The sequence below is a fragment of the Oncorhynchus keta genome, unplaced genomic scaffold (genome assembly GCF_023373465.1).
Source record: "Oncorhynchus keta strain PuntledgeMale-10-30-2019 unplaced genomic scaffold, Oket_V2 Un_contig_1734_pilon_pilon, whole genome shotgun sequence".
Taxonomy (NCBI): Eukaryota; Metazoa; Chordata; class Actinopteri; order Salmoniformes; family Salmonidae; genus Oncorhynchus; species Oncorhynchus keta.
In genome coordinates, this window is record NW_026280402.1 from 32,025 (window position 1) to 56,682 (window position 24,658).

The window sequence follows — 24,658 nt, forward strand, 5'->3', positions numbered from 1 at the left end:
TTCCAAAGCTGTGGAAAAATGGCTTAAGTACAACAAAGTCAAGGTATTGGAGTGGCCATCACAAAGCCCTGACAAATCCCATAGAAAATTTGTGGGCAGAACTGAAAAAGCAAGGAAGCCTACAAACCTGACTCAGTTACACCAGCTCTGTCAGGAGGCCTACAAACCTGACTCAGTTACACCAGCTCTGTCAGGAGGAATGGACCAAATTCACCCAACTTATTGTGGGAAGTTTGTGGAAGGCTACCTGACACGTTTGACCCAAGTTAAACAATTTAAAGGCAATGCTACCAAATACTAATTGAGAGAGAGTATGTAAACTTTTGACCCACTGGGAATGTGATGAAAGAACTAAACGCTGAAATAAATAATTCTCTCTACTATTATTCTGACATTTCACATTCTTAAGATAAAGTGGTGATCCTAACTGAATGTTTACTAGGATTAAATGTCAGGAATTGTGAAAAATTAGTTTAAATGTATTTGGCTAAGGTGTATGTAAACTTCCGACTTCAACTGTATATGTACAGACACAGACAAACAAACAAACACAAGCTCACACAGCACAAACACATGTAAACAAACACAATCACATTTTAGTATACAACATTAGTGTTAGTATTCATAGTCTATGCTAGTGATGGGGGGGGAAATAGTCCTTAGTCGTGGTATATTGACCATATACCACAAACCCCCCGAAGTGCCTTATTGCTATTATAAACTGGTTGCCAACATAATTAGAGCAGTAAAAACAAATGTTTTGTCATACCCGTTGTATACGGCTGTCAACCAATCAGCAGTCAGGGTTCAAACCACCCAGTTTAAAATGATATTTTGAGTATGAGTATCGATATGTAAAATAAGACATATACAGGAGCAGTCAAAAGTTTGGACACACCTACTCATTCAAGGGTTTGTCTTTATTTTTACTATTTTGTAAATTGTAGAATAATAGTGAAGACATCAACACTATGAAATAACACATATGGAATCATGTAGTAAATAAAAAAGTGTTAAACAAATCAAAATATATTTTAGATTTTAGATTCTTCAAAGTAGCCACCCTTCGCCTAGATGACAGCTTTGCACACTCTTGGCATTCTAGCATGCTAGCAGATACCAAAAGAGAGTTGCCAAAATCCCAAAGTATACCTTAAAGGTAAACATAAAGACTGGTATGTGAACTGGTAAGGAGTTACTGGAACTCCTGGTTCATTCCCATCCCGGCCCAGGCCCATCCAGGCTGCCAGCTCTCCATTCCCATCCCGGGCCAATCCAGGCTGCCAGATCTCCATTCCCATCCCGGCCCAGGCAAATCCAGGCAGCCAGCTCTCCATTCCCATCCCGACCCAGGCCCATCCAGGCTGCCAGATCTCCATTCCCATCCCGGCCCATCCAGGCTGCCAGATCTCCATTCCCATCCCGGCTGCCAGATCTCCATTCCCATCCCGGCCCAGGCAAATCCAGGCTGCCAGCTCTCCATTCCCATTCCGGGCCAATCCAGGCTGCCAGATCTCCATTCCCATCCCGGCCCAGGCCAATCCAGGCTGCCAGCTCTCCATTCCCCTCCCGGCCCAGGCCAATCCAGGCTGCCAGCTCTCCATTCCCATCCCGGCCCAGGCCAATCCAGGCTGCCAGCTCTCCATTCCCATCCCGGCCCAGGCCAATCCAGGTTGCCAGCTCTCCATTCCCATCCCGGCCCAGGCCAATCCAGGCTGCCAGCTCTCCATTCCCATCCCGGCCCAGGCCAATCCAGGCTGCCAGCTCTCCATTCCCATCCCGGCCCAGGCCAATCCAGGCTGCCAGATCTCCATTCCCATCCCGGCCCAGGCAAATCCAGGCTGCCAGCTCTCCATTCCCATTCCGGGCCAATCCAGGCTGCCAGATCTCCATTCCCATCCCGGCCCAGGCCAATCCAGGCTGCCAGCTCTCCATTCCCCTCCCGGCCCAGGCCAATCCAGGTTGCCAGCTCTCCATTCCCATCCCGGCCCAGGCCAATCCAGGCTGCCAGCTCTCCATTCCCATCCCGGCCCAGGCCAATCCAGGTTGCCAGCTCTCCATTCCCATCCCGGCCCAGGCCAATCCAGGCTGCCAGCTCTCCATTCCCATCCCGGCCCAGGCCAATCCAGGCTGCCAGCTCTCCATTCCCATCCCGGCCCAGGCCAATCCAGGCTGCCAGCTCTCCATTCCCATCCCGGCCCAGGCCAATCCAGGCTGCCAGCTCTCCATTCCCATCCCGGCCCAGGCCAATCCAGGCTGCCAGATCTCCATTCCCATCCCGGCCCAGGCCAATCCAGGCTGCCAGCTCTCCATTCCCATCCCGGCCCAGGCCAATCCAGGTTGCCAGCTCTCCATTCCCGTCCTGGTCCCAGGTCCAGGCTGCCAGCTCTCCATTCCCATCCCGGGCCAATCCAGGCTGCCAGATCTCCATTCCCATCCCGGCCCAGGCCAATCCAGGCTGCCAGCTCTCCATTCCCATCCCGGCCCAGGCCAATCCAGGTTGCCAGCTCTCCATTCCCGTCCTGGTCCCATCCAGGCTGCCAACCAGACAATTATTTTGCACCTAGACAATCTTACTGACACATCAATTACTGAACTGAACAATGCCAAGTGAGGCAGCTACTGTAGCTTGAGCCTCCAGGTTTAGGCTATCTGCCAGAGTGGCCTGGCCAGCCGTTCGGACACCAGGAGGTTGAAAACTGCAGTTCAAAGCCTCTCAGAACTTTGAAGTTTGACTGTTTGACTACTCAAGGGTAATTATATTTCTAGGCTGGCCACAAACAGCACTATACAAACAGGTATGTACTGTTAGTCCTGGTCAGTTAGGTAGGTGCTGTTAGTCCTGGTCAGTTAGGTAGGTGCTTTTAGTCCTGGTCAGTTAGGTAGTTATGTACTGTTAGTCCTGGTCAGTTAGGTAGTTAGGTACTGTTAGTCCTGGTCAGTTAGGTAGTTATGTACTGTTAGTCCTGGTCAGTTAGGTAGTTATGTACTGTTAGTCCTGGTCAGTTAGGTAGTTATGTACTGTTAGTCCTGGTCAGTTAGGTAGTTAGGTACTGTTAGTCCTGGTCAGTTAGGTAGGTACTGTTAGTCCTGGTCAGTTAGGTAGGTACTGTTAGTCCTGGTCAGTTAGGTAGTTATGTACTGTTAGTCCTGGTCAGTTAGGTAGTTATGTACTGTTAGTCCTGGTCAGTTAGGTAGTTATGTACTGTTAGTCCTGGTCAGTTAGGTAGTTATGTACTGTTAGTCCTGGTCAGTTAGGTAGTTAGGTACTGTTAGTCCTGGTCAGTTAGGTAGTTATGTACTGTTAGTCCTGGTCAGTTAGGTAGTTATGTACTGTTAGTCCTGGTCAGTTAGGCAGAGTGGCCTGGCGGTGTGGATGTGGAGCTGTAGGAGGTTGCTTTGGTCAGGCTCCAGAAAGATGACAGGGCAGATAAAGCACACTGGACACTAACAAGCCACGTACAAACAGACAACAATACACTATAACTATAATCAGTTAATGAGGTTGAGGGCAATGCTTCATTTCATTACTGAACCTGGCTATATGCCTGAATCCATAACAATAGACCTCTTTGACTGGGGCTGTGAATCCCTAAAACCTAAGCCCTGAACTTCAGCCTGGAACGAAGCTCAAGCACCAGATTAAGGCTAAGATTCTATCTGTTTCATGTTTTCAGCAAAGGCACCTTTTAAAGACAATTTCTGATTGAGCCGACATATTTAGCGTTTAAAGTTAATGGGATCTCAGTAAATATGGAACATTACCTATAAAAGCCACATTGTCGACAACCTGCAATCACATTGAATCCCGTCCTAAGCCCCAGTGGAAAGTGGTCCGATGACAACTGCGATTGGCCTCTGCCATGCTGTCATGTATTAGTTATGTCGTGTGGACTGGTGCCAGCTCTTCCACACACTGTGTGGACCGATACATGCTAGGGCAGGGCTGCTTTAGCCCAAGAGAGGAGAAGAGCATCTGGCAGCTCACTGAAGTCTCTCCTCATCTCCCACAAAGCTGTGCATTCCACATTTCAACCTATCATATGCTGCTCTCCAGGCCCTGCATTTTTTAGGAGATCAGAAATCTGTTGATATTGCATTTGTTTTCTGAAAGGACAGAGGGACGGGAGAGCAGGAGACACTCTGCGCATGTGTCTCTAATGGTTCTCTATTCCCTAGTGCCTAATACTCTAGTTCTGACCAGAGCCCTATGATCCCTGGTCAAAATATGTGCACTGTAAAGGGAACAGGATGCCATTTGGAAGGGAATACGGTGTCATTTGAAAGGGAATTGGGTGCCATTTGGAGGGGAATAGGATGCCATTTGAAAGGGAATAGAGTGAAGTTTGAAAGGGAACAGGATGCCATTTGAAAGGGAATAGAGTGAAGTTTGAAAGGGAACAGGATGCCATTTGGAGGGGAATAGAGTGAAGTTTGAAAGGGAACAGGATGCCATTTGAAAGGGAATAGAGTGAAGTTTGAAAGGGAACAGGATGCCATTTGAAAGGGAATAGAGTGAAGTTTGAAAGGGAACAGGATGCCATTTGAAAGGGAATAGAGTGAAGTTTGAAAGGGAACAGGATGCCATTTGAAAGGGAATAGAGTGAAGTTTGAAAGGGAACAGGATGCCATTTGAAAGGGAATAGGTGCCATTTGGAAGGGAATAGGATGCCATTTGAAAGGGAACAGGATGCCATTTGAAAGGGAATAGAGTGAAGTTTGAAAGGGAACAGGATGCCATTTGAAAGGGAATAGAGTGAAGTTTGAAAGGGAACAGGATGCCATTTGAAAGGGAATACAGTGTCATTTGGAAGGGAATAGAGTGAAGTTTGAAAGGGAACAGGATGCCATTTGAAAGGGAATACGGTGTCATTTGGAAGGGAATAGAGTGAAGTTTGAAAGGAAACAGGATGCCATTTGAAAGGGAATAGGTGCCATTTGGAAGGGAATAGAGTGAAGTTTGAAAGGGAACAGGATGCCATTTGAAAGGGAATACGGTGTCATTTGAAAGGGAATTGGGTGCCATTTGGAGGGGAATAGGTGCCACTTGAAAGAGCATAAGGCGCCATTTGGAAGGGAATAAGGTGCCATTTAGAAGAGAATAAGGCGCCATTTGGAAGGGAATATGGTGCCATTTGGAAGGGAATAAGGTGCCATTTGGAAGGGAATAAGGTGCCATTTGGAAGGGAATAGGGTGCCATTTGGAAGGGAATAGGGTGCCATTTGGAAGGGAATAGGTGTCATTTGAAAGGGAATAAGATGCCATTTGGAAGGGAATAGGTGTCGTTTGAAAGGGAATAAGGTGCCATTTGGAAGGGAATAGGTGCCATTTGGAAGAGAATAAGGTGCCATTTGGAAGGGAATAAGGTGCCATTTGGAAGGGAATAAGGTGCCATTTGGATGGGAATAAGGTGCCATTTGGAAGAGAATAAGGTGCCATTTGGAAGGAAATAGGTGCCATTTGGAAGGGAATAGGTGCAATTTGGAAGAGAATAAGGTGCCATTTGGAAGGGAATAAGGTGCCATTTGGAAGGGAATAACGTGCCATTTGGAATGGAATATGGTGCCATTTGGAAGGGAATAAGGTGCCATTTGGAAGAGAATAAGGTGCCATTTGGAAGGGAATATGGTGCCATTTGGAAGAGAATAGGGTGCAATTTGGAAGGGAATAAGGTGCCATTTGGAAGGGAATAGGGTGCAATTTGGATGGGAATAGGTGCCATATTGGGACGTAGCCACTAGGTAGAGGGGAATAGATAGAGAGTGGCCCAGGTGGATAATACATTAGACCACACTATGGTATAACACAAGCCCTGCTGTCTCAATACATTAGACCACACTATAGTATAACACAAGCTCTGCTGTCTCAATACATTAGATCACACTATAGTATAACACAATCTCTGCTGTCTCAATACATTAGACCACACTATAGTATAACACAATCTCTGCTGTCTCAATACATTAGACCACACTATAGTATAACACAATCTCTGCTGTCTCAATACATTAGACCACACTATAGTATAACACAAGCTCTGCTGTCTCAATACATTAGACCACACTATAGTACAACACAATCTCTGCTGTCTCAATACATTAGACCACACTATAGTATAACACAATCTCTGCTGTCTCAATACATTAGACCACACTATAGTATAACACAATCTCTGCTGTCTCAATACATTAGACCACACTATAGGATAACACAAGCTCTGCTGTCTCAATACATTAGACCACACTATAGTACAACACAATCTCTGCTGTCTCAATACATTAGACCACACTATAGTATAACACAATCTCTGCTGTCTCAATACATTAGACCCCACTATAGGATAACACAAACCCTGCTGTCTCAATACATTAGATCACACTACAGTATAGCACAAGCTCTGCTGTCTCAATACATTAGACCACACTATAGGATAACACAAACCCTGCTGTCTCAATACATTAGATCACACTATAGTATAACACATGATCTGCTGTCTCAATACATTAGATCACACTATAGTATAACACAAGCTCTGCTCTCTCAATGCATTAGACCACACTATAGTACAACAGAAGCCCTACAACACAGACCATGCTATTACAACACAGGCCATGTTATTACAAAACAGGCCATGCTATTACAAAACAGGCCATGCTATTACAAAACAGGCCATGCTATTACAACACAGGCCATGTCTTTGTATTTGTACTTTCTACAGGCTACACAGCAGCAGATGAGTAGAAAGGCTGTGTTAGTCAGATAACATTATAAAGGCTGTGTTAGTAAGATAACATTATAAAGGCTGTGTTAGAATGATAACATTATAAAGGCTGTGTTAGAAAGCTATCATTATAAAGGCTGTGTTAGTAAGAAAGATAACATTATAAAGGCTGTGTTAGTAAGATAATATTATAAAGGCTGTGTTAGTAAGATAACATTATAAAGGCTGTGTTAGTAAGAAGGATAACATTATAAAGGCTGTGTTAGTATGAAAGATAACATTATAAATGCTGTGTTAGAAAGAAAGATAACATTATAAAGGCTGTGTTAGTATGAAAGATAACATTATAAAGGCTGTGTTAGAAAGAAAGATAACATTATAAAGGCTGTGTTAGAAAGAAAGATAACATTATAAAGGCGGTGTTAGAAAGAAAGATAACATTATAAAGGCTGTGTTAGAAAGAAAGATAACATTATAGAGGCTGTGTTAGTAAGATAATATTATAAAGGCTGTGTTAGTAAGATAACATTATAAAGGCTGTGTTAGTAAGATAACATTATAAAGGCTGTGTTAGAATGATAACATTATAAAGGCTGTGTTAGAAAGATATCATTATAAAGGCTGTGTTAGTAAGAAAGATAACATTATAAAGGCTGTGTTAGTAAGAAAGATAACATTATAAAGGCTGTGTTAGTAAGATAACATTATAAAGGCTGTGTTAGAAAGATAACATTATAAAGGCTGTGTTAGAAAGAAAGATAACATTATAAAGGCTGTGTTAGTAAGATAACATTATAAAGGCTGTGTTAGTAAGATAACATTATAAAGGCTGTGTTAGAAAGAAAGATAACATTATAAAGGCTGTGTTAGAAAGAAAGATAACATTATAAAGGCTGTGTTAGTAAGATAACATTATAAAGGCTGTGTTAGTAAGAAAGATAACATTATAAAGGCTGTGTTAGTAAGATAACATTATAAAGGCTGTGTTAGTAAGATAACATTATAAAGGATGTGATAGTAAGATAACATTATAAAGGCTGTGTTAGTAAGATAACATTATAAAGGCTGTGTTAGTAAGAAAGATAACATTATAAAGGTGGTGATAGTAAGATAACATTATAAAGGCTGTGTTAGAAAGAAAGATAACATTATAAAGGCTGTGTTAGTATGAAAGATAACATTATAAAGGCTGTGTTAGTAAGCTAACATTATAACGGCTGTGTTAGTAAGATAACATTATAAAGGCTGTGTTAGAAAGAAAGATAACATTATAAAGGCTGTGTTAGAAAGAAAGATAACATTATAGAGGCTGTGTTAGTAAGATAATATTATAAAGGCTGTGTTAGTAAGATAACATTATAAAGGCTGTGTTAGTAAGATAACATTATAAAGGCTGTGTTAGAAAGAAAGATAACATTATAAAGACTGTGTTAGTAAGAAAGATAACATTATAAAGGCTGTGTTAGTAAGATAACATTATAAAGGCTGTGTTAGAAAGAAAGATAACATTATAAAGGCTGTGTTAGAAAGAAAGATAACATTATAAAGGCTGTGTTAGTAAGATAACATTATAAAGGCTGTGATAGAAAGAAAGATAACATTATAAAGGCTGTGTTAGTAAGATAACATTATAAAGGCTGTGTTAGTAAGATAACATTATAAAGGCTGTGATAGTAAGATAACATTATAAAGGCTGTGTTAGTAAGATAACATTATAAAGGCTGTGTTAGTAAGAAAGATAACATTATAAAGGCTGTGTTAGAAAGAAAGATAACATTATAAAGGCTGTGTTAGTAAGATAACATTATAAAGGCTGTGTTAGAAAGAAATATAACATTATAAAGGCTGTGTTAGAAAGAAAGATAACATTATAAAGGCTGTGTTAGTAAGCTAACATTATAAATGCTGTGTTAGAAAGAAAGATAACATTATAAAGGCTGTGTTAGAAAGATAACATTATAACGGCTGTGTTAAAAAGCTAACATTATAAAGGCTGTGTTATAAAGAAGGATAACATTACAAAGGCTGTGTTAGTAAGATAACATTATAAAGGCTGTGTTAGAAAGAAAGATAACATTATAAAGGCCGTGTCAGAAAGAAAGTTAACATTATAAAGGCTGTGATAGAAAGAAAGCTAACATTATAAAGGCTGTGCTAGCAAGATAACATTAAAAAGGCTGTGTTAGTAAGATAACATTATAAAGGCTGTGTTAGTAAGAAAGATAGCATTATAAAGGCTGTGTTAGTAAGCCAACATTATAAAGGCTGTGTTAGTAAGATAACATTATATAGCCCTTTATTATATAGCCCTTCGTACATCAGCTGATATCTCAAAGTGTACAGTGTACAGAAACCCAGCCTAAAACCCCAAACAGCAAGCAATGCAGGTGCAGGTGTAGAACATAACATTATTAAGGCTGTGTTAGTAAGATAACATTATAAAGGCTGTGTTAGTAAGATAACATTATAAAGGCTGTGTTAGAAAGCTAACATTATAAAGGTTGTGATAGAAAGATAGCATTATAAAGGCTGTGTTAGTAAGATATCATTATAAAGGCTGTGATAGAAAGATAGCATTATAAAGGCTGTGATAGAAAGATAGCATTATAAAGGCTGTGATAGAAAGATAGCATTATAAAGGCTGTGATAGAAAGATAGCATTATAAAGGCTGTGATAGAAAGATAGCATTATAAAGGCTGTGATAGAAAGATAACATTATAAAGGCTGTGATAGAAAGATAGCATTATAAAGGCTGTGATAGAAAGATAGCATTATAAAGGCTGTGATAGAAAGATAACATTATAAAGGCTGTGATAGAAAGATAACATTATAAAGGCTGTGATAGAAAGATAACATTATAAAGGCTGTGATAGAAAGATAACATTATAAAGGCTGTGTTAGTAACATAACATTATAAAGGCCGTGTTAGTAAGAAGGCTAACATTATAAAGGCTGTGATAGAAAGATAACATTATAAAGGCTGTGTTAGTAAGATAACATTATAAAGGCTGTGTTAGTAACATTACATTATAAAGGCCGTGTTAGTAAGAAGGCTAACATTATAAAGGCTGTGTTAGAAAGATAACATTATAAAGGCTATTCAGTATGCAGGCCACACAGTCAGAGCCAGGGGAGCAGGGAGAGCCCAGAACCAGATCCTTGCATGAGCACTCTTAGAAGCTCTGACAAACACACACATACATGCAAGCATGCACAGACACATACGTACGAGCACGAGCGCATGACTGGAAGCACTCACAGGCATGGAGACATGTATGCACACACACAAACTCTGGCACACACACACACAGTTCTATTTGTGTGCAGCAGCAGCCCAGTGGGTTGTAGAGATCAGGGATTCCTCTCAGAGGAAAGCATTATTATTAGCACGTCATGTGACTAAGCTGATCTAACTGTAGACACCGGCTTTTGTCCAACTAGAGACTGCTGCAGCTCAACACACTATACCTCCCACCTAATTTAGGAAAGTAATGACTTCTTACCTCCACTTATAGACAACCATAGGTAATATTAATCCCAGAGCCATCATGAAACACCAGAGCCACAAATTATGATGTATAAACTTGATAAAATGGCATATTATATTACAACAAGGCTACATTTGGGTTTCCATGATACTCTGCTATTCCTCTCAATGCAGTCTGAAATAGTTTTCACTCCTTCTTTGTCCCCTGGTGTCCTTTGTTAAACCTTTAGGACAACAGTTGATGTAAACAGTATAAATACATTGCATTGATTGATTGATTACCTGAACCTCTGTCTGGGGGTCTGTCTCTCAGGGCTCTTACACAGGTGTCCGATGTAGTAGAGGGGGAAGAACAGGCAGTTCCAGGTGGTGGCGAACCAGGTGAGGGTGAATGGAGCGTCAAACTGGGTATCCAAAACAAATGACTTTAACATTTTTATTAACAGGTTTCATCTGGCACTCGCTAGCACTCAGTGGTGGATCGTGTCAATCTGAGTTTGTGTGTGTGTGTGTTTTGCATGCAACTTCGTCAGGTTCTTCACCTGCTTAAAGGTGAGCTTGGCCAGCTGGGTGGACCCCGCCCACGATGAGCACACACACATCACCATGGCAATGCCCCACAGCGCCTTCCGCACCTGTACGGCCGTGACTTTGATGCAGCAACGAAGTCTCCACCTCCCGTAGCAGGCTCCGCCCCGGCGCCCCGCCGTTGCCGCCTGGCCGTCCGCTGTGCTGCCCACCACATTCTCTCTGGGACGGTCTTCTCCTGAGCACAAAGAAAACAGTAGTAAACTATGAGACCAGTAGAGATTTAGAGGAGTTGTCTACATCTCTACAGTATGAGACCAGGGTAGTGATTTAGAGGAGTTGTCTACGTCACTACAATATGAGACCAGGATACTGATTTAGAAGAGTTGTCTACGTCACTACAATAAGAGACCAGGGTAGTGATTTAGAAGAGTTGTCTATGTCACTACAATATGAGACGAGGGTAGTGATTTAGAAGAGTTGTCTACGTCACTACAATATGAGACCAGGGTAGTGATTTAGAAGAGTTGTCTACGTCACTACAATATGAGACCAGGGTAGTGATTTAGAAGAGTTGTCTACATCACTACAGTTTCAGACTAGGGTAGAGATTTATAATTGTTGTCTACATCACTACAGTTTCAGACTAGGGTAGAGATTTAGAAGAGTTGTCTACATCACTACAGTATGAGACCAGGGTAGAGATTTAGAAGAATTGTCTACGTCACTACAATAAGAGACCAGGGTAGTGTTTTAGAAGAGTTGTCTACATCCCTACAGTATGAGACCAGGGTAGTGATTTAGAAGAATTGTCTACATAACTACAGTATGAGACCAGTGTAGAGATTTAGAAGAGTTGTCTACAGCACTACAATATGAGACCAGGGTAGAGATTTAGAATAATTGTCTACATCACTACAGTATGAGACCAGAGTAATGATTTAGAAGAGTTGTCTACATCACTACAATATGAGACCCGAGTAGAGATTTAGAAGAGTTGTCTACAGCACCACAATATGAGACCAGAGTAGAGATTTAGAAGAGTTGTCTACAGCACTACCGCATGAGACCAGGGTAGAGATTTTCTGTGGAACTAGAATTAGAATTAAAGGTGTCACATGGCATCAGAGACCCATAACTGCATTTTTATTGCATTTTTCAATTCAATAAGCTATTATGACTCTTCTATATCCATTATCCACACCGAATCTTCGATAATCTGAAGTAGCCTCAGTCACTTTCAGTAAGTACAGGTCCTTCACACAATGTCAACACGTTCTTCATACAATAACCTATTACAGCTTACAGTATCTATGCCCACACAACACGTTCTTCATACAATAACCTATTACAGCTTACAGTATCTATGCCCACACAACACGTTTCATCCTCCACTGAATATTCCTTATGTCTATTTCAGGTCATTTACAGTTTAACTGAACTCGGACAAAACCTATTACACAAAATCTGGTGTTCGAGTGTGGCAGTGTGTGTGTGTGTGTGTGTGTCTGGCAGTCATTCTGCAGCCAAACAGAGGACAGGAGAGGGCAGGGGCTGATACCCAATCTGAGACAACTTTTACTCAGGAGTCTTTGCCTCTTGACTTACAATGACACACACACACACACACACACACACACACACACACACACACACACACACACACACACACACACACACACACACACACACACACACACACACACACACACACACACACACACACACACACACACACACACACACACACACACACACACACACACACACACACAGAGAGAGAAACCACACAGAGAGAGAAACACACAGACAGAGAGACACACACACATCATTCATGTCTCTTCCATCAAAATCTGTCTGGGACATGTCAGGACTGACTTTGTTTGACTGTGACTTTGAAGAAGTGATTAATGTTTTAGAGAAAAATTGTGTGCAGACAAACAGTAGGTACTTGAAAGCACACATAGATTATTGGACATACTGGCTCTCTTCCTAGAGCCATACAAAAATACTACAGCATCACCAACAGGACAATAGCATCACCAGCAGGACAACAGCATCACCAACAGGGCTATAGCATCACCAACAGGACAACAGCATCACCAACAGGACAATAGCATCACCAACAGGACAATAGCATCACCAGCAGGGCTATAGCATCACCAACAGGACAATAGCATCACCAGCAGGACAATAGCATCACCAACAGGACAATAGCATCACCAGCAGGGCTATAGCATCACCAACAGGACAATAGCATCACCAGCAGGGCTATAGCATCACCAACAGGACAATAGCATCACCAACAGGACAATAGCATCACCAACAGGACAATAGCATCACCAACAGAACAATAGCATCACCAACAGGACAATAGCATCACCAACAGGACAATAGCATCACCAATAGGGCTATAGCATCACCAACAGGACAACAGCATCACCAACAGGACAATAGCATCACCAACAGGACAATAGCATCACCAACAGGACAATAGCATCACCAACAGGACAATAGCATCACCAACAGGACAACAGCATCACCAACAGGACAATAGCATCACCAACAGGACAATAGCATCACCAACAGGACAATAGCATCACCAACAGGACAATAGCATCACCAACAGGACAATAGCATCACCAACAGGACAATAGCATCACCAACAGGACAATAGCATCACCAACAGGACAATAGCATCACCAACGGGACAATAGCATCACCAACAGGACAATAGCATCACCAACAGGACAACAGCATCACCAACAGGACAACAGCATCACCAGCAGGGCTATAGCATCACCAACAGGACAATAGCATCACCAACAGGACAATAGCATCACCAACAGGACAATAGCATCACCAACAGGACAATAGCATCACCAACAGGACAACAGCATCACCAACAGGACAATAGCATCACCAACAGGACAATAGCATCACCAATAGGGCTATAGCATCATCAACAGGGCTATAGCATCATCAACAGGGCTATAGCATCACCAACAGGGCTATAGCATCACCAACAGGACAATAGCATCACCAACAGGGCTACAGCATCATCAACAGGGCTATAGCATCACCAACAGGGCTACAGCATCATCAACAGGGATATAGCATCACCAACAGGGCTACAGCATCATCAACAGGGCTATAGCATCATCAACAGGGCTATAGCAAGCACCCAGAATAATAACATAATAACAACGAATCCAAAGATAATAGAACAAGACAAGATCCCTTATGGTTCACCATGTTACGTTGTTTCATAACCATAGCTATCATCTATCTGCATGCAGCTCCTACCTTCTCCGGCTTTTTGTGTGGCTTTGTCGCCATCACATTAACATGAGGGATTTCCCTAATGGTGTTTTCACTCTAAAGATAATGACGTGTTCTGTGTGTGTGTGTCAGGGTGTGTGTGTGTGTACCACAGGGAAGCTAATACCTACTCATCTCCAGCCGTTAGCTACAGAATATACTCCTCCTCGTGCAGTCTTGGAAACACAAGAACATTATATAACTTCTGCCAAGGCAGCTTGAAACCAGGATTTACCATCTCACTCATCACATGACCTATTGACTAATGTCAAAAGAAACACCATTAGAAAGATACTGCAGTACTGTACCGACATTAGATACTCTAGTCATGTACTGTAAATCTCTGTAACTCAATATTGAATCTGTATTCATGTGTGAAATAGCCAATTATTAAGAATGTCAGTTTGTTTCAATAGGCCTTCACCAGTGGTGCTCGGTGCTGTTTAAGATTAGGGAGGACAATTGTTTTATGAGCATGGCCCTATTTCTATTACAGCATATTGGATGATTGTCATTCATATTCCATTCACCCAGTTCAATGTAGCATGGATAGGTTTAGGCTACTACATGATGCTCTAGTGTTCCCTGTACCCATCACGGGGTTGCTACAACCTAGCCTACGAATTCAAGTTTATAACGTGCAGTAGGTGCACAGGTTGAGAGACAAGTTGGAGTAATCAAGGTGACAGACATTGACACATTCAATAACATCTTGCACACTCTTGCCTGCATCTAGCTGATCTGGGGTGGAATCATTAGTCAACAGTTGGCAAATAAGAGTTTCTATTGGACAAATTCAGGTAGGTCCCTGTTTCGTTCCATAGGTGGAACTTTCATTAATAGCCACAGGCCTCCTGGGTAGCGCAGTGGTTAAGGGCGCTGTACAGCAGGGCCAGCTGTGCCATCAGAGTCCCTGGGTTCGCGCCCAGGCTCTGTTGTAACCGGCCGTGACAGGGAGGTCCATGGGGCGACGCACAATTGGCCCAGCATCGTCCGGGTGAGGGAGGATTTGGCCAGTAGGGATATCCTTGTCTCATCGCGCACTAGCGACTCCTGTGGTGGGCCGGGGCGCAGTGCACGTTGACCAGGTTGCTAGGTGCACAGTGTTCCCTCCGACACATTGGTGTGGCTGGCTTCCGAAGAGAAGAGACTTGCTTGGGCCAAGAAACACGAGCAATGGACATTAGACCGGTGGAAATCTGTCCTTTGGTCTGATGAGTCCAAATTTGAGATTTCGGTTCCAACCACTATTCATGAGTGGTTCCCAGCGTAAAGCATGGAGGTGGACGTGTGATGGTGTGGGGGTGCTTTCCTGGTGACAGTTTCCTGGTGCTTTCCTGGTGTCTGTGATTAATTTAGAATTCAAGACACACTTTACCAGCATGGCTACCACAGCATGCTGCAGTAATACGCCATCACATTTGATTTGCGCTTTGTGGGATTATAATTAATTTTTCAACAAGACAACGACCCAACACACCTCCAGGCTGTGTAAGGGCTATTTGACCAAGACAGAGAGTGAGTGCTGCATCAGATGACCTGGCCTCCACAATCACCTGAACTCAACCCAATTGAAATGGTTTGGGATGAGTTGGACCACAGAGTGAAGGAAAAGCCAACAAGTGCTCAGCATATGTGGGAACTCCTTCAAGACTGTTGGAAAAGCATTCCTCATGAAGCTGGTTGAGAGAATGCCAAGAGTGTGCAAAGCTGTGATTAAGGGCAAAGGGTGGCAACTTTGAAGAATCTAAAATATATTTACACTTTTTTGGTTACTACATTATTCCATATGTGTTATTTCATAGTTTTGATGTCTTCACTATTATTCTACAATGTAGAAAATAGTCAAAAATAAAGAAACATTTTTGAAAGAGTAGGTGTGTCCAAACTTTTGACTGGTAGTGTACGCCCACAAACACCTACCCAATGGTCATTATAATCACGAGATATGCAACAAGTTGTGCATGTGATACTGTCAGTGCGCAGAGCTACAGGCATGGACAGGAAACAGAGTTTGTGCCAAAACTTGTACCGAGCTCATGATTACTGTTATTTTCACCGAACGTCTGACACAGAGGCAATTAGCGTTTAATGGCACAATGGGGGCTATAACAGCCATTCTAGACAGGTAATTAATGGAACTACAGGGTTATAACAGCCATTCTAGACAGGTGATTAATGGAACTACAGGGTTATATCAGCCACTCTAGACAGGTGATTAATAGAACTACAGGGTTACAACAGCCATTCTAGACAGGTGATTAATGGAACTACAGGGTTATAACAGCCATTCTAGACAGGTGATTAATATAACACCAAGTCACCTGGCTCTGTCATAACCTCACATGGTCTCTCCTATCATTGCTATGCAGACGACACACAATTAATCTTCTCCTTTCCCCTTTCTGATGACCAGGTGGCGAATCGCATCTCTGCATGTCTGGCAGACATATCAGTGTGGATGACGGATCACCACCTCAAGCTGAACCTCGGCAAGACGGAGCTGCTCTTCCTCCCGGGGAAGGACTGCCCGTTCCATGATCTCGCCATCACGGATGACAACTCCATTGTGTCCTCCTCCCAGAGCGCTAAGAACCTTGGCGAGATCCTGGACAACACCCTGTCGTTCTCAACTAACATCAAGGCGGTGGCCCGTTCCTGTAGGTTCATGCTCTACAACATCCGCAGAGTACGACCCTGCCTCACACAGGAAGCGGCGCAGGTCCTAATCCAGGCACTTGTCATCTCCCGTCTGGATTACTGCAACTCGCTGTTGGCTGGGCTCCCTGCCTGTGCCATTAAACCCCTACAACTCATCCAGAACGCCGCAGCCCGTCTGGTGTTCAACCTTCCCAAGTTCTCTCACGTCACCCCGCTCCTCCGCTCTCTCCACTGGCTTCCAGTTGAAGCTCGCATCCGCTACAAGACCATGGTGCTTGCCTACGGAGCTGTGAGGGGAACGGCACCTCAGTACCTCCAGGCTCTGATCAGGCCCTACACCCAAACAAGGGCACTGCGTTAATCCACCTCTGGCCTGCTCGCCTCCCTACCACTGAGGAAGTACAGTTCCCGCTCAGCCCAGTCAAAACTGTTCGCTGCTCTGGCCCCCCAATGGTGGAACAAACTCCCTCACGACGCCAGGACAGCGGAGTCAATCACCACCTTCCGGAGACACCTGAAACCCCACCTCTTTAAGGAATACCTAGGATAGGATAAGTAATCCTTCTCACCCCCCCCCCCTTTAAGATTTAGATGCACTATTGTAAAGTGACTATTCTACTGGATGTCATAAGGTGAATGCACCAATTTGTAAGTCGCTCTGGATAAGAGCGTCTGCTAAATGACTTAAATGTAATGTAAATGTATAACTACAGGGCTATATCAGCCACTCTAGACCAGGTGATTAATAGAACTACAGGGTTATATCAGCCACTCTAGACCAGGTGATTAATGGAACTACAGGGCTTTATCAGCCACTCTAGACAGGTGATTAATGGAACTACAGGGCTTTATCAGCCACTCTAGACAGGTGATTAATGGAACTACAGGGCTTTATCAGCCACTCTAGACCAGGTGATTAATGGAACTACAGGGTCATAACAGCCACTCTAGACCAGGTGATTAATGTAACTACAGGGCTATATCAGCCATTCTAGACAGGTGATTAATGGAACTACAGGGCTATATCAGCCACTCTAGACCAGGTGATTAATGGAACTACAGGGTTATATCAGCCATTCTAGACCAGGTGATTAATAGAACTACAGGGCTATATCAGCCACTCTAGACCAGGTGATTAATAGAACTACAGGGTTATATCAGCCACTCTAGACAGGTGATTAATGGAACTACAGGGCTTTATCAGCCACTCTAGACAGGTGATTAATGGAACTACAGGGCTTTATCAGCCACTCTAGACCAGGTGATTAATGGAACTACAGGGCTATATCAGCCACTCTAGACCAGGTGATTAATGGAACTACAGGGTTATATCAGCCACTCTAGACCAGGTGATTAATAGAACTACAGGGCTTTATCAGCCACTCTAGACCAGGTGATTAATGGAACTACAGGGCTATATCAGCCACTCTAGACCAGGTGATTAATAGAACTACAGGGTTATATCAGCCACTCTAGACCAGGTGATTAATGGAACTACAGGGCTATATCAGCCACTCTAGACCAGGTGATTAATAGAACTACAGGGTTATATCAGCCACTCTAGACAGGTGATTAATGGAACTACAGGGCTATATCAGCCACTCTAGACCAGGTGATTAATGGAACTACAGGGTTATATCAGCCACTCTAGACCAGGTGATTAATGGAACTACAGGGCTTTATCAGCCACTCTAGACAGGTGATTAATGGAACTACAGGGCTATATCAGCCACTCTAGACAGGTGATTAATAGAACTACAGGGTTATATCAGCCACTCGAGACCAGGTGATTAATAGAACTACAGGGTTATATCAGCTACTCTAGACCAGGTGATTAATAGAACTACAGGGTTATATCAGCCACTCTAGACCAGGTGATTAATAGAACTACAGGGTTATATCAGCCACTCTAGACAGGTGATTAATGGAACTACAGGGCTATATCAGCCATTCTAGACAGTTGATTAATGGAACTACAGGGTTATATCAGCCACTCTAGACCAGGTGATTAATATAACTACAGGGTTATATCAGCCACTCTAGACAGGTGATTAATGGAACTACAGGGTTATATCAGCCACTCTAGACCAGGTGATTAATATAACTACAGGGCTATATCAGCCACTCTAGACAGGTGATTAATGGAACTACAGGGCTATATCAGCCACTCTAGACAGGTGATTAATGGAACTACAGGGTTATATCAGCCACTCTAGACCAGGTGATTAATAGAACTACAGGGTTATATCAGCCACTCTAGACCAGGTGATTAATATAACTACAGGGCTATATCAGCCACTCTAGACAGGTGATTAATGGAACTACAGGGTTATATCAGCCATTCTAGACAGGTGATTAATGGAACTACAGGGTTATATCAGCCATTCTAGACAGGTGATTAATGGAACTACAGGGTTATATCAGCCACTCTAGACCAGGTGATTAATATAACTACAGGGTTATAACAGCCATTCTAGACAGGTGATTAATGGAACTACAGGGCTATATCAGCCACTCTAGACCAGGTGATTAATGGAACTACAGGGTTATATCAGCCACTCTAGACCAGGTGATTAATATAACTACAGGGTTATAACAGCCATTCTAGACAGGTGATTAATGGAACTACAGGGCTTTATCAGCCACTCTAGACCAGGTGATTAATGGAACTACAGCGCTTTATCAGCCACTCTAGACAGGTGATTAATGGAACTACAGGGCTTTATCAGCCACTCTAGACCAGGTGATTAATAGAACTACAGGGTTATATCAGCCACTCTAGACCAGGTGATTAATGGAACTACAGGGTTATATCAGCCACTCTAGACCAGGTGAATAATAGAACTACAGGGCTATATCAGCCACTCTAGACAGGTGATTAATGGAACTACAGGGCTATATCAGCCACTCTAGACCAGGTGATTAATGGAACTACAGGGTTATAACAGCCACTCTAGACCAGGTGATTAATATAACTACAGGGTTATATCAGCCACTCTAGACCAGGTGATTAATGGAACTGCAGGGCTTTATCAGCCACTCTAGACCAGGTGATTAATAGAACTACAGGGCTATATCAGCCACTCTAGACCAGGTGATTAATAGAACTACAGGGTTATATCAGCCACTCTAGACCAGGTGATTAATGGAACTACAGGGTTATAACAGCCACTCTAGACCAGGTGATTAATATAACTACAGGGCTATATCAGCCACTCTAGACAGGTGATTAATGGAACTACAGGGTTATATCAGCCACTCTAGACCAGGTGATTAATAGAACTACAGGTTTATATCAGCCACTCTAGACCAGGTGATTAATGGAACTACAGGGCTATATCATCCACTCTAGACAGGTGATTAATGGAACTACAGGGTTATATCAGCCATTCTAGACAGGTGATTAATGGAACTACAGGGTTATATCAGCCATTCTAGACAGGTGATTAATGGAACTACAGGGTTATAACAGCCATTCTAGACAGGTGATTAATGGAACTACAGGGCTATATTAGCCACTCTAGACAGGTGATTAATGGAACTACAGGGCTATATCAGCCACTCTAGACCAGGTGATTAATGGAACTACAGGGTTATATCAGCCACTCTAGACCAGGTGATTAATGGAACTACAGGGCTTTATCAGCCACTCTAGACCAGGTGATTAATAGAACTACAGGGCTATATCAGCCACTCTAGACCAGGTGATTAATAGAACTACAGGGTTATATCAGCCACTCTAGACAGGTGATTAATGGAACTACAGGGCTATATCAGCCACTCTAGACCAGGTGATTAATGGAACTACAGGGCTTTATCAGCCACTCTAGACAGGTGATTAATGGAACTACAGGGCTATATCAGCCACTCTAGACCAGGTGATTAATGGAACTACAGGGTTATATCAGCCACTCTAGACCAGGTGATTAATATAACTACAGGGCTTTATCAGCCACTCTAGACAGGTGATTAATAGAACTACAGGGCTATATCAGCCACTCTAGACCAGGTGATTAATAGAACTACAGGGTTATATCAGCCACTCTAGACCAGGTGATTAATAGAACTACAGGGCTTTATCAGCCCCTCTAGACAGGTGATTAATGGAACTACAGGGTTATATCAGCCACTCTAGACCAGGTGATTAATGGAACTACAGGGCTATATCATCCACTCTAGACAGGTGATTAATGGAACTACAGGGCTATATCAGCCACTCTAGACCAGGTGATTAATAGAACTACAGGGCTATATCAGCCACTCTAGACCAGGTGATTAATAGAACTACAGGGCTATATCAGCCACTAATACAGGACCAGGAGTAATAAAGGACCAGGAGTAATACAGGACCAGCAGTAATACAGGACCAGGAGTAATACAGGACCAGGAATAATACAGGACCAGGAGTAATACAGGACCAGGAGTAATACAGGACCAGGAGTAATACAGGACCAGGAGTAATACAGGACCAGGAGTAATACAGGACCAGGAGTAATACAAGACCAGGAGTAATACAAGACCAGGAGTAATACAGGACCAGGAGTAATACAGGACCAGGAGTAATACAGGACCAGGAATAATACAGGACCAGGAGTAATACAGGACCAGGAGTAATACAGGACCAGGAGTAATACAGGACCAGGAGTAATACAGGACCAGGAGTAATACAGGACCAGGAGTAATACAGGACCAGGAGTAATACAGGACCAGGAGTAATACAAGACCAGGAGTAATACAGGACCAGGAGTAATACAGGACCAGGAGTAATACAGGACCAGGAGTAATACAGGACCAGGAGTAATACAAGACCAGGAGTAATACAGGACCAGGAGTAATACAGGACCAGGAGTAATACAGGACCAGCAGTAATACAGGACCAGGAGTAATACAGGACCAGGAGTAATACAAGACCAGGAGTAATACAGGACCAGGAGTAATACAGGACCAGGAGTAATACAGGACCAGCAGTAATACAGGACCAGGAGTAATACAGGACCAGGAGTAATACAGGACCAGGAGTAATACAGGACCAGGAGTAATACAAGACCAGGAGTAATACAGGACCAGGAGTAATACAGGACCAGGAGTAATACAGGACCAGCAGTAATACAGGACCAGGAGTAATACAGGACCAGGAGTAATACAGGACCAGGAGTAATACAGGACCAGGAGTAATACAGGACCAGGAGTAATACAAGACCAGGAGTAATACAGGACCAGGAGTAATACAGGACCAGGAGTAATACAGGACCAGGAGTAATACAGGACCGTTGTATTCCAGGACCAGGAGTAATACAGGACCAGGAGTAATACAGGACCAGCAGTAATACAGGACCAGGACTAATACAGGACCAGGACTAATACAGGACCAGGAGTAATACAGGACCAATAATAATACAGGACCAGGAGTAATACAGGACCGTTGTATTCCACGGACCAGGAGTAATACAAGACCAGGAGTAATACAGGACCAGGAGTAATACAGGACCAGGAGTAATACAGGACCAGGAGTAATACAGGACCAGGACTAATACAGGACCAGGACTAATACAGGACCAGGAGTAATACAGGACCAGGAGTAATACAGGACCAGGAGTAATACAGGACCAGGAGTAATACAGGACCAGGACTAATACAGGACCAGGAGTAATACAGGACCAGGAGTAATACAGGACCAGGAGTAATACAGGACCAGGAGTAATACAGGACCAGGACTAATACAGGACCAGGACTAATACAGGACCAGGAATAATACAGGACCAGGACTAATACAGGACCAGGAATAATACAGGACCAGGACTAATACAGGACCAGGACTAATACAGGACCAGGAATAATACAGGACCAGGAATAATACAGGACCAGGAGTAATACAGGACCAGGTGTAATACAGGACCAGGAATAATACAGGACCAGGACTAATATAGGACCAGGAATAATACAGGACCAGGAGTAATACAGGACCAGGAGTAATACAGGACCAGGAGTAATACAGGACCAGGAATAATACAGGACCAGGAATAATACAGGACCAGGAGTAATACAGGACCAGGAGTAATACAAGACCAGGACTAATACAGGACCAGGAATAATACAGGACCAGGAGTAATACAAGACCAGGAGTAATACAAGACCAGCAGTAATACAGGACCAAGACTAATACAGGACCAGGAGTAATACAGGACCAGGAGTAATACAGGACTAATAAACCTCGGATGCTGCTTGTTGAAAAAGTCTTACTGGTTTTCTCCTCTGGTGAACCTGCATGTTTCTCCCAGATTGTGTACCCTGTGTTCTCAGGTAAACCTGAGAGATACGCCCACCTCATAGATAGTCTGGTAATAAGGAGCAGGTAGCCTAGTGGTTAGAGTGTTGGGCCAGTAACCGAAAGGTTTACCCAGCTGACTAGGTAAAAATCTGTTGTTCTGCCCCTGAATAAGACAGTTAACCCACTGTTCCCTGGTAGGCTGTCGTTCTAAATAAGGATTTGTTCTTAACTGACTTGCCTGGATACATTTTTTAAAACTGCAATGGATACAAGGTTCATTTGATGTTGTTTGGGTGGCTAGGCCACCCATGCAGCGCCTTGCTATCAAATGTATAAAGAGCATTAAACATACCTTAGAGAGTATCACTCTTTTTCAGAGTTTGAATGAACACCTTATAGAAGATTAAGTACAACGTCTAACCATTCTAGATTCCTGGTGAACAGAAAACATACCTCTGATGACATCCGGTGACGTGTCCGTGTTCCGTGACATCTCCCTCATTAAGAAAGAGCACAGACATGTTGTGTGGGGAGGTACATCTTCGTGTGTAAAAGAGGATGCAAAACTATTACATTTGTGTAGCTTAAAAACCTCTTAAGGATCTCTACAGATCGGTGTCCCACCCGGGACGGTTGAGCTAAGGTGCGATAATGTGATTAGCATAACGTTGTAAGTAACAAGAACATTTCCCAGGACATAGACATGTCTGATATGGACAGAAAGCTACATTCTTGTTAATCTAACGGAATGGTCCAATTTACAGTAGCTATTACAATGAAAACATACCATGCTATTGTTTGAGGAGAGTGCACAGTTATGTATTTGAAAATGTATATATTGACCAATTATGCACACTTGGGCAGACTTGATAGAACATTTTGAACAGAAAGACAATGGTTCATTGGATCAGTCTAAAATGTTGCACAAACACTGCTGCTATCTAGTGGCCAAAATTTAAATTGCGCCTGGAGTCCTAAGTCAGTTAATGGCCTTTCTCTTGCATTTCAAAGATGATGGGAAAAAAGAAGAACAAATACATATTTTCCTTTGTATGATATTTTACCAGATCTAATGTGTTTTATCCTTCATTTCACATTTCCACAAAATTCAAAGTGTTTCTTTTCAAATGGTATAAGAATATGCAAATCCTTGCTTCAGGTCCTGAGCTACAGGCAGTTAGATTCGGGTATGTCATTTTAGGCGAAAATGAAAAAAAAAACTGTCCAATCCTTTCACCCAGAAAATATACCTCTCTGTTGATATCACATACATTATCAAGCATTTCACACATTATTATCCAGATACTGACTGTTAGCACTTGATGGTCTATAGCAGCTTCCCACAAGAATGGGCTTCAGGTGAGGCAGATGAACCAAATTGAGACTCTGCATGCAGAATTCTGCAAAAATATCCTCTGGGTACAACGTAGAACACCAAATAATGCATGCAGAATCCAGAAAAGAGCTGTTAAATTCTATAACCACCTAAAAGGAAGCGATTCCCAAAACGTCCATAACAAATCCATCACCTAAAGAGAGATGAACCTGGAGAAGAGTCCCCTAAGCAAGCTGGTCCTGGGGCTCTGTTCAGAAACACAAACAGACCTCACAGAGCCCCAGGACAGCAACACAATTAGACCCCACAGAGCCCCAGGACAGCAACACAATTA

General features: G+C 43.0%; 1 protein-coding gene across 1 annotated transcript in view; it reads right to left on the bottom strand.

Moving 5' to 3' along the window:
* The window catches only part of LOC118380816 (putative thiamine transporter SLC35F3), a 34,011-nt gene extending 23,132 nt beyond the window's left edge, over positions 1 to 10,879 (bottom strand). Inside the window, 2 exon segments of the mRNA XM_052503412.1 lie at positions 10,493 to 10,614; positions 10,753 to 10,879. Coding sequence (XP_052359372.1) covers positions 10,493 to 10,614; positions 10,753 to 10,818 — 188 coding nt within the window. The 5' untranslated portion in view covers positions 10,819 to 10,879.
* Positions 10,880 to 24,658: the final 13,779 nt, after the last annotated feature.